The sequence below is a fragment of the Tachyglossus aculeatus genome, chromosome 5 (genome assembly GCF_015852505.1).
Source record: "Tachyglossus aculeatus isolate mTacAcu1 chromosome 5, mTacAcu1.pri, whole genome shotgun sequence".
NCBI lineage: Eukaryota > Metazoa > Chordata > Mammalia > Monotremata > Tachyglossidae > Tachyglossus > Tachyglossus aculeatus.
In genome coordinates, this window is record NC_052070.1 from 80,498,881 (window position 1) to 80,517,302 (window position 18,422).

Below are 18,422 nucleotides of genomic sequence, written 5' to 3' on the forward strand. Positions count from 1 at the left end.
GAGGGGTGCAAGGCGACACAGAGGGAGTGGAAGAAGCGGAAGTGAGGGCTTAGTTAGGGAAGACCTCTTGGAGGAGATGTGCCTTCAATAAGGTTTTGAAGGTGGGGAGAGTAATTGTCTGTTGAATAGTAAAGGGAGGGTGATCCAGGCCAGAGGCAGGACATGGGTGATAGGTTGGTGGTGAGATAGATGAGATCTAGGTACAATGAATAGGTTGGCATTAGAGGAGCGAAGTGTGGTGGGGGTCATGGGAGAAAATAACACTACTGTTCAGCTGATTGATGAGTGGTATTTATTGAATGCTTATTGTGTGCAGAGCACTATAGTAGGTGCTTGGGAGAGTACACTACAGAATTGGTAGATAGGTTTCCTGTCCACAAGGAGGTTAAAGTCTAGAATGTTAATATAAATAAATAAATTGGAGCTGATCTCCTAGCAGCCTCTACCAAGTGGCCAAGTTCCCTCCAGACTACATGAAGCCCATAGTTCATGTCTCTCTTCTCCCAGAACAGAGTCGGGGATTAAATTTTTAGAATGTTGTGGAAGGAGCAGCAGCTGAACCCTATATCCACAGTGATCTCCCAGACCATGTTTACTCCACGCCTCCCTCCACGTTCCTTTTATTCTCCCCTTGGCCCTGCACCAACCCCTCTTCCTTCACAACACCCTCATCACCTCATTCACCCTCCATTTTCCCTCACCACCCTCCCTTGCAAAAATCTCTATTCTTCTATGGTCTGTAGAACCCTTACCCCATCGGGGGCAAATTCCCCTTCAACCTGGCCTGGTTCCTTGTTTGCTCACTCCTCTAACTCATTAAGAGCAAGACTCAACCCCTGCTGTTTGGCACTGTCTTCCCTGACACCCTCTCTTGATGGGGGCTCATTCTCTCACACTCTCCCCATCTCACAAATGGGGAGCAGCTGGCCTGTCTGTCTCCCCCTCCCCTGCTTCTCTTTTTGAATCCCACATCATCCTTTACCACCCTCTGCACTGCTAGTTGCTCTTTTCTACCACTCTCTTGGCCCCACCTCTTCATTTCTTATTGATTTTATGCTTTTCTTGCCTTTTTAGTTTCACACCCTTCAACTATTAGTAATAATGATGGTATTTGTTAAACACTTAGCATATATCAAGCATTGTTCTAAGTGCTGAGGGTAGATTCAAACAGATCAGGTTGGACAAAGTCCCTGTTCCACATGAGGCTCACAGTCTTCATTCACATTTTACAGATGAGGTAGCTGAGGCACAGAGAAGTGAATTGCCTTGCCCAAGGCCACACAGCAGACGAACGGTCGAGCTGGGATTAGAACCCAGATCCTTCTGACTCAGTCCCGTGCTCTATGCAATAGGTCATGCTGCTTCCCATGACTCTGATCTCTGGGGACTTCTGTTTCTGTATTGACCATCCCCTCCCATGCTGACCACCCCTATGGACCCACTTCATTTGGCTCATTCACTCCTCACCCCTCTTACTACAGGCCACCTCAGGGCCTCACCAGCATTGATCTACTCATCCCTAAACAATGCTTCACTTCTCACCTCACCAAATCAGATTTTTTCCTGACCACCTCCTTCTCTGCCACCTCACCCTCATCCATGAAATTTGATCCTAAGCCCCACCTGGGTCTCAGTAATATCGACCCACTCCATCTATTCGAGCTTCCTTCTGCCCTTCTAGGCTCTCTGGCAGCCCTCCTATCCCTAGGTATGAAAATATAGGCCCTCACTTCCACCCTCTCTAACCACCGCAACTCTCTTTCCCTGTTATTTCTTTGTGTCTCTTGCACATCCAATACCCAAGCCTGGATCACCATCCCTACACCCAGGGAGCTAAAATCCAGATTCTGAGACAACTCCCTCCACTAGGATCTCACTCTGTCATGCTAATCAAATAATCAATGATATTTATTAAATGCTTACTGTATGCGGAGCAATGTATTAAGCGGTTGGGAGAGAACAATGCAGTAGAGTTGTTTGAGGGTTTTTTTTTTGGTTTTTGTTGGTTTTTTTTTTTCTTTAAATGGTATCCATAAAGTACTTACTATGTCCCAGGCATTGTACATAGATACAAGATAATCTGTATAGATACACTATAGATACTGGGTAGATACAAGATACTCAGGTTCGACACTGTCAGTTTCCCACATGAGGCTGACAGTCTTAATCCCTATTTTACAGATCAGGTAAATGAGGCACAGAGAAGTGAAGTGACTTGCCCAAGATCACACAGCAAACAAGTGGTGGAGTTGGAATTGGAACCCAGCACCTCTAACTCCAATCATAGTTATTTAATGCTTATTGTATGCAGAGCACTGTACTAAGTGTTTGGGAGAGTACAATATAACAATACAACAGAGCTGGTAGACATGTTCCTGCCTACAACGAGCTCACAATCTAGAGGGGGACATAGACATATAAATGAATAAATTATGGCTATGTACACAAGTGCTGTGAGACTGAGGGAGGGGTGAATAAAGGTGCAAATCCAAGTATAAGGGTGATGCAGGAGGGAGTGGGAGATGAGGAAATTAGGGTCTAGTCAGGGAAATCTTCCGGAGGGAGATGAGATGAGCCTTCAATAAGGCTTTGAAGAGGGGAGAGTGATAGTCTATTGGATATTAAGAGGGAGGGCATTCCAGGCCAGAGGCAGGACCTGGGTGAGAGGTCAGAGGTGAGAGAGATGAGACTGAGGTGTATTGAGGAGGTTAGCATTAGAGGAGTGAAGGGTGCAGGCTGGGTTGTGGTAGGAGAGCAGCAAGGTAAGGTTGGAGGGGGCAAGGTGATTGAGGACTTTAAAGCTGATGGTAAGGAGTTTCATTTTGATACAGAAGTGAATGGGCAACTACTGGAAGTTCTTGAGGAGTGGGGTAACATGGACTGAAAGTTTTTTATAGAAAAATGATCCGGGTAGCAGAGTAAAGTTTGGACTGGAATGGGAGAGACAGGAGGCAGGAAGGTCAGCAAGGAGGTTGATATAGTCAGTAATCAAGGCAGGATAGGAAAAGTGCTTGAATTAACATGGTAGCAGTTTGGATGGAGAGGAAAGGGCAGATTTGTGATGTTGTAAAGGCTGAACCAACACCAGCATGGTCTAGTGGATAGAGCATGGGCATGGGAGTCAGAAGGAACAAGATTCTAATCCCAGCTCTGCAATTTGTCTACTTGTGTGACTTTGGGCAAGTCACTTAACTCCTCTGTGCTTCAGTATCTTCATCTGTAAAACAGGAAATAAGACTGTGAGCCCCATGGGCTGTGTCCAAGATGATTAGCTTGAATCTACTCCAGTGCTTAGTGCAGTGTCTGGCACAAAGTAAGCACCTAACAAATACCATTTAATAAAAAACAAACTCCCAGGTCCATGCTCTTTCCACTAGCCCACAGCACAGAGTTGGAGAGTTGACATGTTCCCTGCCCACCAGGAGAATACTGTCTAGAGGGGAAAAGAGACATTAAAAAGAATTATTGATATAATAATGATGGTATTTATGTGCTTACTATGTGCCAAGCACTGTTCTAAGCGCTGGGGTAGATACAAGGTAATTGGGTTGTACCACTTGGGGCTCACAGTCTTTATCCCCATTTTATAGATGAAGGAACTGAAGCCCAGAGAAGTTAAGAGGCTTTCCCAAGGTCACACAGCAGACAACTGGCAAAGCTGGGATTAGGACCCACATCCTCTGACTCCTGTGCTCATGCTCTTGCTACTGAGCCACGCTACACAAGTGATATGGGGCTGAAGGTGGGGTGAATATCAACTGCTTAAAGGGTACAGATCCAAGTGCATAGGTGATGCAGAGGGGAGCAGGGGAAATGAGGACTTTAGTTGGGGAAGGCCTTTTGGAGGAGATGTTTGGAGGAGAGTAGGAGTAAGGCTCTGAAGTTGGGGAGAGTGGTGGTCTGCCAGTTATGAAGTGGGAGGGAGTTCCAGGCCAGGAGGGAGAATGTGGGCCAGAGGTCAGCAGTGAGATAGATGAGCTTGAGCAACAATGAGTAAATTGGTGTTAGAGGAGTGAAATTTGCAGGCTGGGTTGTAGTAGAAAACCGGTAAGGCAAGAGAGGTGGGGGTGAGCTGAGTGAGTGCTTCAAAGATAGAGGTAAGATTTCTGTTTGATGCAGAAGTGGATGAGCAACCATGGGAGGTTTTGGAGTAGGAAGATGTGAATTGAACTTTTTACACAAAATGATCTGTGCAGCAGAGTGAAGTAAGGCCCAGAGTAGGGAGAGACAGAGGTAGGGAGGTCAGTGAGGAGGCAAATGTATTAGTCAAGGCAGCAAAGTAGCAGTTTGGACGGAGAAGAAAAGGCAGATTTTAGTGATGTTATGACGGTAGAACTGACAGGATTTGGTGACAGATGGAATATGTGAGTTGAATGACAGAGATGAGCTGAGGCTAATAACAAAGTTATGGGTTTGTGCAACATGGAGAAACTGTCTAAACTCAACTCCATTTTCTCCTTAACAGCTCCACTATTCCTCCCTCTGATTCACACACTCTTAAACCACAGCAACTTTTACAGAGCTTCGACTTCCTCCTGAAGCTTCCAGTCCTCCCATCACTTCCCTTCTATAGCCACGATGACCATGCGAACCATTTTGTTGGTAAAATTGAAACCCAAAATCTCTCATCACTCTCTCAACACCCTACTCCTCCTTGCTCCTCTCTCTCCTGCTTCTGCACTGTTACTCAAGATAAGGTCTCCTACCTGCTTTCTAAATCTACTCCCTCTACCTGCACCTCTGACCATTACCCCTCCCATTCTCCAATCACTTTCTCCTATTCTCTTCCCCTCCCTCATTGCTATTTTCAACCTTTCACACTCCATGGCTCCTACCCACTCCCTTCAAACAGGCTTCAGTCCCTCTGCCATTCTAAAAAAGCCATCTCTCTACTTCCCTGCCCTCTCTACCTATCACCTCTTCTCCCTCTTCCATTCCTTTCCAATCCTAGAGCAGGTTGTATACACCCACTGCCTTCATTTCCTCTCCACCAATTCTCTTTGCAACTCACTGCAATCAGACTTTCAACTCCTGCACTCCACCAAGACTGCATTTTCTAAGATCATCAATCATCTCCTGATGCCAAATGCCAAGGGCTATATTGCATCCTCATCCTCTTCAATCTCCCAGCTGTTTTTGTGGACCATTCCCTCCTCCTCAAAACACTATCTGGCCATTGTTTTGCTGATACAGTAATAATTCATTCATTCATTCAATCATATTTATTGAGTGCTTACTGTGTGCAGAGCACTGTACTAAGCGCTTGGGAAGTACAAGTTGGCAACATATAAAGACAGTCCCTACCCAACAGCGGGCTCACAGTCTAGAAGGGGGAGACAGACAACAAAACAAAACATATTAACAAAATGAAATAAATAGAATGAATATGTAGAAGTAAAATAAATAAATAGAGATTACTCTATACGTACAAACATATATACATATATACAGGTGCTGTGGGGAGGGGAGGTGCTCACTATATGTTAAGCACTGGGGTAGATGCACGTTAATTAGGTTGAATGCAGCCCCTCTTTCTTTTGGTATTTGTTAAGCGCTTACCATGTGCCAGGCACTGCACTAAGCTCTGGATAGATACAAGGTAGTTAGGTTGGAAACAGTACCTGTCCCTCAAGGAGCTCACAGTCTAAGTAGGAGGGAGAACAGGAGAACTGAGTCACAGAGAAGTTAAGTGACTTGCCCAAGGTCACACAAGCAACAATTGGCAGAGCCGGGATTAGGACCCAGGTCCTCTGACTCGCAAGCCCATGCTCTTTCCACTAGATCATGCTGCTTCTCATTCCTTCCTACCTCTCTGAGCACTAGAATAGAAGCTTCTGTGGGTAGGGAATGTCTACTTTTTTGTTTTCTAGTTCCCAAGCACTTAGTACAAGTGCATTACGCATAGTAGGCCCTCAGTGGAATACTACTGTTAATAATCCCATACTACTACAGAGTTTACAGGTGGTTTCAGCTGGGAAACAAGGCAAACAATCACCTCAGGACAACATATGGGCTGGGGGGAGAGGGGGCACACAATACACTGCCTAATGTACTCAAGATGGCCACCTCCTGTGGTATTCAAGGCAGCACCTGATCTATCCTCATCAAGTCAGTCAGTCATCTTTATTGATCACTTACTATGTGCAGAGCACTGTCCTAAGCGATTGGGAGAGTAAAATACAACAATAAACAGACATCTTCCCTGTCCACAATGAGCTTACAGTTTAGAGGAGGAGACAGACATCAATATAAATTCACAAATTATAGATATGTACATAAGTGCTGGGAGAGGGGTTAAAGGAGGGAGCAAGTCAGGGCTACTCAGAAGGGAAGGGAGAAGAGGAAAGGAGGGCTTAGTCAGGGAATGTATCTTGAAGGAGATATGCTTTCAATAAGGCTTTGAAGGTGGTAAAAGTCATTGTCTGTCGATTATGAGGAGGGAGGATGTTCCAGGCTAGAGGCAGGATGTAGGCAAGAGGTCAGCAGCGAGATTAATGAGATCAAGATAGAGTTAGAAGGTTGGCATTAGAGAAGCAAAGTGTTTGGACTGGGTTGTAGTAGGAAAGTAGCAAGGTAAGGTAGGAGGGGGTAAGGTGATTGAGGGCTTTAAAGCCTATGGTGATGACAACCATTTATGATCTGAGTCTCCGTTACTCTGACTCTTCATTTGACCCCTGCAAACCTTTTGCTAGACACCATGTTCTTGTTGACTACTGCAAAACAAGTGACACCTGGGAGCTAGAGCTGTGCACAGCCAGATTTTTCGGGCCAGACTCCATCTGGCCCAGGCCCACCTCCGTCCAAGTCTGGCTGGAGCCCAGCATCCTTCCAGGAGCTGTGGTTTTCATTAAGATTGAGAACACAGATATGGAACTGGAGTTTAGTAAGTATTTACATAAGCTGCTTTGCCATTCAGGAATTGGAGCTAATCAAAATATTGTAAATAACATGCCTCAAGAAATGTCACTCTTAGCCTTGATTGCATTTCCATATTTTCAGCGTATTTTTAAAATGATCCAAAAATTATTTATATCACACGGGGGCTAAGAAAAGTTCTCATTTTGCATATGTAGAAGGCACATCAACAATGGTACAAGCTCAAAATCTCAGAAAATTTCTGTTTTTCATTCTGCACAGAGCACATATTTCTACTATAAAGGGATTGTGAGAGAGTCAATTCCCAGGTATTTGCTGCAAACACAAAATCGTCAAACGTAACTCGCTCTCTCGCTTCCATTTCATCTCACAGTCGCCGTGTGGTACATGTCATAAACTTTCAGGAAATATGCTGTTTCAGGAATCAGAGTTTTACAGGGAAGCAAGGGATATTTCTCTGAGGAAAACAGAATCCAGTGAACTTCTTGATTTCTTGTTCTAGCTTATTTACCCAACAAAAACAAATACATGTAGCATCAGTGCTTGCTAGAGATGACTGTGGTACTAATTAGGTTGCGTTTTCATTGAAAATTCTGTTTTTCATCAACTGATTCCAAGATCAGTCCTTTTGACTCTGAACTAAATGTGAAAATGATGTGTGCTTGAGGATCACTCCTAAACTGAGACCACTGTAGAATTTACAGTCCCTTTTCATTTACCCGTATCTCAACCTATCCCAACTGGATTACTGCGTCAGCATCCTTTCTGATCTCCCAACCTCCTGTCTCTCCCCATTTCAGTCTATACTTCACTCTGCTGCCTGGATTATCTTTCTACAGAAATGCTCTGGGCATGTCACCCCCCTCCTCAAAAATCTCTAGTGGTTGCTCACCCCACTCCTCAAAAATCTCTAGTGGTTGCCTATCAACCTTCGAATCAAGCAAAAGCTCCTCACTACTGGCTTCAAAGTTCTCCATCACCTTGCCCCCTCCTACCTCACCTCCCTTCTCCCCTACTATAGCCCAGTCTGTACACTCTGCTCCTCTGCCGCTACTCTCCTCACTGTGCCTTGTTGTCGCCTGTCCCGCCATTGACCCCTGGCCCACATCCAACCTCTGGCCTGGAATGCCTTTCCTCCTCACATCTGCCAAACTAGCACACTTCGACCCCTTCAAAGCCCTACTGAGAGCTCACCTCCTCCAGGAGGCCTTCCCAGACTGAGCCCCCCTTTTCCTCTGCTCTTCCTCCCCTCCCCATCACCCCTACTCCATCCCTCTGCTCTATCCCCCCTGCTCCTCAGCACTTGTGTAAATATGTACACATTTATTATTCTCTTTATTTTATTAATGATGTGTGTATATCTAAAATTCTATTTATTTATATCGATGCTGTTGATACCTGTCTACTTGTCTTGTTTTGTTGTCTGTCTCCCCCTTTCTAGACTGTGAGCCCGTTGGGTAGGGATTGTCTCTGTTGCCAAATTGTACTTTCCAAGCGCTTAGTAAAGTGCTCTGCACAAAGTAAGTGCTCAATAGGTATGTCTGAGTGAATGAATTTATCCCCCAAATTCTTACCTCTCAGCTTCTTAACCCAATTAATAATGTGGCTTATCTAGATGGTTCATTGTATCTGTGGTTGCTCCCTATTTCTCCTGCCAGAGGTAATCCTGCAGTGATTGTAGAGATTGCACTTCCTCTCCCTCTCACTCTGGTCTGTATTCCCACTTGAGGAGATGTAAAAATCTAGGATGCTATCTATTACCATCTGGAGACAGTTGCTTTGAAAAGACTTGAAGGGGACACATTGTCTTTTTTGCCCCTAGTATTAGGTATTCGTCCCTATAGTGGCCCCTGATGTTATTTTCGGAGTCCATTGCTGACTGTGTAATGTATTTGTTTAAAAAGAGCACACTCAGTTGGTATATCTGCTGCTGTGAGAATTGAGTGTTCTAGGTAAAGACTTTGGGCCTTGGAGTCAGAGGACCTAGGTTCCAATGCCAGCCCTGCCAGTGGCCTGCTGTGTGATCTCGGCAGAAACATTTGAATTATCTGTGCCTAGGAATCCTCAGCTGTAAAATGGAGGTCAAATGCCTGTTCTTCTTCCATGGACTGTGAGCCCCATATGATACAGGGATTGTGTCAGATCAAATTATCTTGAATCACCCCAGCGCTTAATACATTTCATGACACATAGTAAGTGCTTAACTAAAACTACAATTCTTATTAATATTATGTGGCTTCTCAGAAGCCTTGCACCCTGCCAAGGGGTTTGAAAGTGTGCTTCTGAGTGCCTTGATCTCCTCACTTGAACCCATCATTTCAGCTCACTATTCAGCAGCTTCTTTGGGAATCTTCACCTTTTGCTTCTTTCCAACTATATGGAGCTGTGTTTGTGTCAGCCCAGTAGTAGGGCCTGACTGAATTCTAGAATTCTGTTGGTGATCTGTCTTGCCACTTGATGCTAAAAATGCCTTCAAGGAGATGCTGATGAAATGGCTCAAGAAGGGCCATTTCTTCTTGCTGTGTCTGTGGCAGGGACTTAATCTTCCACCCATTAAAAATTCTGAGGGCCATTCACTTGATACAGTTCTTTATGTGTCATTGATGCCTCAGTCTGTCAGCTACTCTCAGAGTGAAAGATCTGACCATTCCTATTCCTTGAATATGTGACTCAGTGGAAAGAGCACGGGCTTTGGAGTCAGAGGTCATGGGTTCAAATGCCGGCTCTGCCACTTGTCAGCTGTGTGACTTTGAGCAAGTCACTTCACTTCTCTCAGCCTCAGTTCCCTCATCTATAAAATGGGGATTACGACTGTGAGCCCCCCGTGGGACAACCTGATCACCTTGTGACCTCCCCAGTGCTTAGAACAGTGCTTTGCACATAGTAAACGCTTAAAAAAATGTACTTATTTATATTATAGATATGGTTTAGCCAAGGAAGTGAAATCCTCTGACAATTTCAGCTTTTTGTCTAAAACTCCAAAGGAGTTGTTTAACAGTTGAGAAGCAATGTTGCCTAGTGTGAAGAGCATGGGCCTGGGAGTCAGAAGAACCTGGTTTCTAATCCCAGCCCTGCCATTTGCCTGCTGTGTGACCTTGGGCAAGTCACTTAACTTCTCTGTGCATCAGTTACCTTATCTGTTAAATGGGGATTAAGACTGCGAGCCCCATGTGGGATATAAACTGTGTCCAGTTGATTAGCTGGTATCTACCAGTGTTTAGTACAGTGTCTGACACATAGTAAGCACTTAACAAAGGCCATTAACAAAAATAACAGTATGTATAGGATTTTGCTGACAGGCACATGACCTCATTCACCTTAGCATGGTACGTTGAATAGCACACAGGTTCCTTATAAGTTAGCGTCATCTCTTGAATACCATCCTGCGTGTGCTCTCAGAAATTATACTAGTCATAGGGACAGTCCGGCCACCTAAAAGCCCAGTGAGCTAGAGTAGAGTTGTCCTTATCTTGTTTTATGTGGTCGAGACATCTCTGACCCATAGCGACACCATGGACACATCTCTCCCAGAATGCCTCACCTCCATCTGCAATTGTTCTGGTAGAGTTTCCTAAGGAATCATAAATTCATTCAATTATGGATTTGCAAATTTTGTTTTGCACCTTGAGCGTCCCTTTTACTCATAACAATAATAATTGTGATATTTGTTTAGCTCTTACTGTGCTTCTATACTGTGAGCCCATTGTTGTGTAGGGATTGTCTCTATCTGTTGCTGAATTATACTTTTGAAGCACTTAGTACAGTGTTCTGCACACAGTAAGCACTCAATAAATACAGTTAAATGAATGAATGAATGAATTAATGTGCTAAATACTATACTAAGTTCTGAGGTTGATACAAGATAATCAGCTCCCACAGGGGGCTCATAATCTAAGTATTGAATTGAAGGTATTGAATCCCCATTTTGCAGATGAGGGAACTGAGGCACAGAGAAGTGAAGACAATCATATTTATTGAGTGCTTTCTGTTTGCAGAGCACTATACGAAGTGCTTGGGAAAATACAGTAAAACAGAGTTGGTAGGCATGATCCCTGCCCACATTGAGCTTACAGACTAGATGGGGAGACAGACATTACTATAAATAAATGAATTACAGATATGTAAACAAGTGCTGTAGGGTAGAAGTTGGAGTGAATAAAGGATGCAAATCCAAGTGCCAGGGCAATGCAGAAAGGAGTGGGATAAGAGGAAATGAGGGCTTAGGGAAGTCCTCTTGGAGGAGATGTACATTTAATAAGGCTTTGAAGGTGGGGAGAGTGATTGTCTATCAGATACGAAGGGGGAGGGCATTCTAGGCCAAAGGCAGGCAGTGGGTGAGGAGTCATCAGTGAGATAGATGAGATGGAGGTAAGGTGAGTAGATAGAGGAGGGACGTGTGCAGGATGAATTGTAGCAGGAAATCAGAGAGGCAAAGTAGGAGGAGGCAAGGTGATTGAGTGCTTTACAGCCTAGGGAAGGAGTTCCTGTTTGATGCAGCGGTGCATAGACAACCATTGGAAGTTCTTGAGGAACAGGGAAACATGGACAAAATGGGGTGGAAAAATGATCCTGGCAGCAGAGTGAAATATAGACTGGAGTGCAGAGAGTCAGGAGGCAGGGAGGTCAGCAATAAGGCTGGTGTAGTAATCAAGTAAAGATACGCTATGTGCTTGGATTAATGTAGTAGCAGTTTGGATGGAGAGGAAAGGGTTGATTTTAGCCATGTTCTGCAGGTTGAGCTGACAGGATTTGGTGATAGATTGAATATTTGTGCAGATGATTTGCCCATGGTCACACACCCAGGTCCTCTGACTCCTAGGCCCATGCTCTTTTCACTAGACAATGCTGCTTCCCTACTAAACTTAGTACCAAACTTTTTTCCCTCTTTTGGGATGGGGAATGTTTTGGGTAAATAGTCAACTTGGACACAATTGGGCCATATCACTGGTTATAACTTGCCTAGTCAAATGACCTCCTAAGCACCCGCCCAGCTAGAGGCCTAGCTTGCTGAAGTTATCACCTCAGTTTGGGGGTCATGATGTTCTCTGCATTTTCTCTGTTTATGATAAACTGGAAATTACATAGCATATGTGATTGTGGTACAAGATGTATTTGTGGAAATATATCCCTGCATTTATTCAGGGCTCAACAAATACACTTTTGGTAACAAGTGAGAAGTCAAGGTTGACAGGACAGCTGGCCCCTTAACTCTATTTGCAATTAGCAAACACATAGCAGAAGCAAAGATATTGAAGATGATATCCAAGAGTCATATAGACAAGAGCAGAACGTATCTGAGAAGAGGTAGTTTTGTTTGGTGAACTAAAGCTTCATTTGTGGAGGTTTGTTTATGTATGCACACACACACAATGAGGATAGAAATATATAAAAGAAGGACCATAGGCTAAGCATGATTGAGCCAGCACCCTCCCTGGTCATAATTTGCCTTCAGCGAAATACGAATGATTGTTACCTCTTAGTGACTTTCCTCAATTTTCTATTTCAAGAGATTTCTTAAAATATCTGAATCATATAGCATATCTATCTCAGGTTGAAGTATTTATTTTTTCCAGATTTGATGGGTGCACATTTATTAATAGCAATGGAATTTTCCACAATCTGTTGTATTGCACTGGCTACTGAATACCAAGAAGCCTTTAGACCAATAAGTATCAGTAATGGATGATTCATTATAAAAGTTTAGATGGACTTGAAAGGCATTTTAATTTGCCACTACTACCGTATGTTCAGGAAGAATCTGAATGTTTGACCTGGCTATGAAAAGTGAGAGTGATATTCAACTGTGGAAGATTAAGTTCTTTTACTATAATTTACAGTGATGACACTTCTGGTTTCCTCTAACAATATAGTCATGATTTGAAAACTTCTCTATTACTGATACAGTTTGTCTTTGTAGTAGTATGTGGGGTTTGCTGCATAAATGCATCTCAGCAATTTATTAAACTGAGATTGGATTTGTTAGTTCTGTAAGAACTTCCAATCTTTTTGCTGCATTAATCTGAGAAAGAAGTCACTCCTGTAGGATTTTCTTCACTTAATGCTGAAGAATATTGAACAGTATATCAAAAATGTGATTTTTAGGAAGTTTAGACTAAAAAGCTGGTTCTTAAATAGAGGGAAGCCATTGGATGGAGACAAACTTCAAAGATAATTACAAACAAAATCTAACAGATTTAAAAATAATTGATGCAAATACTATCCTTTCTCCTGTGGAATATGTTGAAGTTACTGTATCTATTCATTTGAAAGTTTTCTGGTAGCAGTTTTGAGAAAGTAGAATCTGGAATTTATTTTGGAGGTGTTGTTGGATGAAGTAGTGTTTCCTAAATGGCGTGCAAAAATTAGTCACCAGGTCAACTTTAGCTATCAAATATCCTTTTCTGTCTAGTAGGAGAGATATCCTTTAATCCCATGTTTTGCTCTGGAATTAAGGAAAGGTGCAGTTGTGATTCCTGGCCACCTGAAGATTCTGGGTCAGCAGAAGGCAGTAGAACCACAGGTTTGGATTAGCCCCGAGGCCCCAGACAGAGTCTGGTCAGTTATGGATAGGTTAAATCAGTCTGATAAAATCCTCCCTTGGACTGGTTGAGCTTGGGTCCCCCATGTTTCTTCCTCCCGTCCCTTTTTTCCCTCCATTTTAAGGCTTGGAATGTGATGGCACAGTGCCTGGGGCCCTTCAGCACATGAGTGATGATTTCATACTCGTGAAGTGATTCTCCTGAGTTTTGCTGGGTAGCCATGCAGAACCTCATCATGCACAGACTCATACCACAGTGCCCCTCAGAAGTGCAACTTTTGGTCCTAAACCAGGGCTTCTCAAGGCATTCAAAAATACTGGACCCAAAGATGTAAGTGATATCACCTGCATTATGCCAGGCATGTGATGTAACCTAATGATGTTTTATGGTCTGCTTTGTGGCTGTATGCCAAGCGTAACCAGACCCAAAGTGTTTCTCTAGTGGGACCAGTGAACTGCCACCTCCCACTCCCTCATCATCATCATCATCATCAATCGTATTTATTGAGCGCTTACTATGTGCAGAGCACTGTACTAAGCGCTTGGGAAGTACAAATTGGCAACATATAGAGACAGTCCCTACCCAACAGTGGGCTCACAGTCTAAAAGGGGGAGACAGAGGACAAAACCAAACATACTAACAAAATAAAATAAATAGAATAGATATGTACAAGTAAAATAAATAAATAAATAAATAGAGTAATAAATATGTACAAACATATATACATATATACAGGTGCTGTGGGGAAGGGAAGGAGGTAAGATGGGGGGGATGGAGAGGGGGATGAGGGGGAGAGGAAGGAAGGGGCTCAGTCTGGGAAGGCCTCCTGGAGGAGGTGAGCTCTCAGCAGGGCCTTGAAGGGAGGAAGAGAGCTAGCTTGGCAGATGGGCAGAGGGAGGGCATTCCAGGCCCGGGGGATGGCGTGGGCCGGGGGTCGATGGCGGGACAGGCGAGAACGAGGTACGGTGAGGAGATTAGCGGCGGAGGAGCGGAGGGTGCGGGCTGGGCTGTAGAAGGAGAGAAGGGAGGTGAGGTAGGAGGGGGCGAGGTGATGGAGAGCCTTGAAGCCCTCCTTATGCCACACACACCATTTTCACCAGAGCTTTTGCTTTCCCCTCCCTGGTCTCTGGGAACTCAGGTATATCCAAGACCTGGAACATGTCAGCAGGAACTGGGGTGGAGGGAGGCAGGGAGCTTGAAATTAAAAAACTGATCTTGACATTGGCGTTGCATGCTTACATTATTTTGTCTTCCCTCATGTTCTCATTGCCTACTTCCCAGCCCCACTTTTCAACTGTGAGCTCTTTGAGGACCAGGGACTGAGCCTCATTTATCCATTATCGCATTCTTCCCCAGCGTTTTCCCACAGTAGATGCTGAGTAAATATCACTACATAAGTACTGGTAGCCAAAGTCAGATATAGATTGGAGAGGGAACAGAACAGCTGAAAACTAGTCTTTCTGGTACCAAACAGATGCTGATGTTGGGGTCCTGGGTTTGGCCTTATATAAAACAGGCTCCTCCATAAGTTGAGCAAACTAAATTCAGCCAGTACAGCACTCCAGTAGGTGATCCCTCTTGGTCCTAGCGAACAAGAAATATTTTATTTCTTAAGAAATAAAAATCTTGGAGACTAGGGTGAAAGGGCTTATACTTCTAGCCTTACTTCTTTCCATTCCCTTAATTAGCTTAGACTTCCCTCCTGACCCTTCTTACTGAAGTATTTAGCAGGTAAAAATCAAGCCATCTAAAACGGTTGCCTATCTCTTTCTTAAAGATCTCAAAAGATGGAAATTCCACAATATCCCATTTCAGGTATTTTTTTTTTTAAACCTAGTAAATCAGAAACTTCTTCCTTATGTCCAATCAAAATCTTTCCCACTTTAATTTAAACTCTATCCCTCTTGAATGCCCATCCCTTCTCCCCTCCTCCACCAAGAGGACATAAAGAATAGTGGGTGAGTGTCACCCCCATAAAATTACCCTTCCTATGGTTTCATGTCCCAGCGTGGCTCAATGGAAAGAGCACAGGGTTGGGAGTCAGAGGTCATGGGTTCTAATCCAGGCCACATGTCTGCTGTGTGACCTTGGGCAAGTCACTTAACTTCTCTGAGCTTCAGTTACCTCATCTGTAAAATGGGGATTAAAACTGTGAGCCCCACGTGGGACAACCTGATCACCTTGTATTCCCCCCAGCACTTAAAACAGTGCTTTGCACATAGTAAGAGCTTACCAAATGCCATTATTATTATTATTATATCCCCTTTTTGTCCTCTTTTCTCTTAAGGAAAGCAACCCTGATCCTTTTGATCTTTCTATTTAGGAAGATATTCAGATATTCTCTACAATCCCTATGCAGTAGAGTGCTGCAGTAGAGTGCCCTGGAGTGCTCACTGTTTACCCAGACAGTTAGCATATCTCTTGACATATGTTTGGTTAAAAGACGGGAGATCTTGATTGCTAAATGATGGATAGTTCCCGCCTTAATAAGTAGGTTTTATGCTAATTGAACAGAAAAATTAATTGGTGTGCCACCATTGTATTGAAAACCCATCACAGTGTTTTGCCCCTCAGACTAAAAAAAGTAAAAAATAAAATAAAAGGCCCAAAGTGGGTTTTTCCCAAGAGCCTAACAGTTGCTAATTTGGGAAAGGTCAGTCATTTGCTATTAACAGGTAGTGTTTTTCTGGGTCATGGATTTGACTTAAAAGCATATACCCTTTGAGTGTAAACCCCAAAATGTGTATTTTTCTCTTCCCTTCCACCCATACCATTCAGTTATCTTGGACAACTCTACTGATGGAGGAAGTGAAATAAAATGATGCATTATTAACTACAAACTAATCTTCTGAGAACTAACACTAGCCAAAAATCACATTTATTACTTGAAACTAGAGTTTGGTTTTCTCTCAAAAAACATATTTACCAAGAAAGTAGAGCGGTGTGGCTAGTGTTCCATCAAATTTACAAATGAACTCCATTTTTTTTAGAACATTTACCCAAATTTAATAGAGCAGAATTCTTTTGTACCCTCATCAAATTGGCAAGAGTACTGAATACTGATCCTCTGATCTTATTTATAAAAAATTCTGTCTCCACCCTGAGCTTGATTGGCATTGACTATTTAGGAAGTCACGCTATTCTTAACCTTCTTCCGTGCTGTAAGTGATATTGGAATAATTAACTGAGAAGGGAGGTAAGACTGTTTTCCCTTCTGTATTACAGCCTGAAGAATCAGTAGTGAAAACATCAATCCAGAGAAAAGAAAAACATCAGGATTTCTTCCTCACAGAAGAGTTGCTAATCAACAGATAGAGAGCATTCTTTCTTGGACAATGAACATTACTTGTGAGGATTCACAAATTAATATATTACTAATCTTGGTTTTGGACAGTGAATGGATTTTCTTTTTTAATTTTGTGGTAAGTTAAAATATTTGGATGGACTTTTTTTTAAACCTTTTCAAGATGTCAGCCCACATCCTGAAAAACAAACCTGTAGCCAAGTGATCACATCACTCATCTTTAGAGACAGTACAAATAAAATATTTTGCTTTTTTCACATTTATTCTAGATTTCTCCAGAGAGTATAATTACCCAGTTAAATTATTGATGATTGTGATGTGCTCCATCTTCAACCAGAAATAAACATTATTTCTTCATCATGTTGAGCATGATTAGTTGCAACATTCAAAGGACTAAAATGAAGTGCAAGCAACAGGAGATGTATAATGGATGAATTATTCCTTTCTCCCAGCCTCCTTCAAAAAATACTAATAGGTCACTGAACAGTGAAAACTGTGAAAGAAAAAAAAATGTTCAACTCCTTTCCTGTCTTCCAACCAGAGTTCCTAAAGGTTAGGCCATAGTCCTACTCATTTATACATTTGTTGTGTTAGCTTAAGGAGAGAATTAGTCTGTCCACAAGACGCTCACTGCAGCAAACAATATCTCAGCAGCGAGGTTCTTCGGTGCAGTGTTTCAAGGCATCAGCAACAACGGGACCCAAAGTCAGTTCCTTTGGAAAATGGATTCAAATGAATGGATGTTTCCTGCCAAATTAGCCTGAATCAGATACTTCTTCCCAGAAGTAGACACAAGAAAAGGCAAGAATATATGTGAAAGTGAGAAAAGGAACATTTGCTCATCCAGGACCTGCTAGCCCTGTGCAGCCAAAGGGACGCTGATGAGGTAGTTTTCTGTTGGATTCTGTGTTCTTCATTGCTGCCATGTCTGTGATTATGGGTTTGTCTGCTTTTTGAAGGTACTTCACTGATCAAGACTCCAACTGAGACAGCCCCGATGGGAATGGTTTGGGGGCCTTAAATCATAAACAAATCTTTGCTTTTTGTTAATATTCATCCTCCCCCAACACCACCATCGAGTGTCTCTGGCCGGGATTTCATGGGGCCAGCCACCCAGTGACAATTCTAACTCACATGAGTTCAATAAGAACTAAGTGTGAGTGCTGCACCATGTTCCCCAGGCATTGTGTGTTCAGTGAAGGGGGGAAAATCAGTGATTGATCTTCTGGCAACAAAACAATCTGGATTTTCTGGAATTCTGTTGTTTTTCTATAAAAACATGGAGGCAAAAGTTACACATACAAAAAACCATCTGCGGCCACTACCATTACAGGATGATAGTATCTGCAATTATATTACCACCACCTAGGATTCAGGAAAGAATCTTTCCTCTGAAGAACTCAAAGAATGGCAAGTTGTTTGTTCTGCCCTGGCAGAACCAGCCAGCAGAAAAGGTCTCCCCTTAGGCCACCATCGCTGCTTCAGGAGGTGCCAAGGAAATAAGATCTGGCATAAGAGGCCCTAAGGGCTGGATAGCATTGGCCAGACTCAGTTCTCCAATGGGGAAGGAGAGCCAGATGGAAATGATTTTATTTTCCAGGTTTTCCAGTGCAAATAATGCAGGTTACCCAAGGAGATCTCCAAAGTCAAAGACTGGTTTTCTTTGAATCTGTACAATATAATTTTCTTTTTAAATCAATTCT

At 43.1% G+C, this 18,422-nt stretch overlaps 1 protein-coding gene across 3 annotated transcripts in view; it reads left to right on the forward strand.

Moving 5' to 3' along the window:
• ZMAT4 (zinc finger matrin-type 4) overlaps positions 1-17,723 on the forward strand; it is a 297,965-nt gene extending 280,242 nt beyond the window's left edge. For all 3 annotated transcript variants that reach the window (XM_038746656.1, XM_038746655.1, XM_038746658.1), the window contains one exon: positions 16,641-17,723. In XM_038746656.1, coding sequence (XP_038602584.1) covers positions 16,641-16,656 — 16 coding nt within the window. In that variant the 3' untranslated portion in view covers positions 16,657-17,723. The remainder of the gene's footprint in view (positions 1-16,640) is intronic.
• The last annotated feature ends 699 nt before the right edge of the window (positions 17,724-18,422 follow it).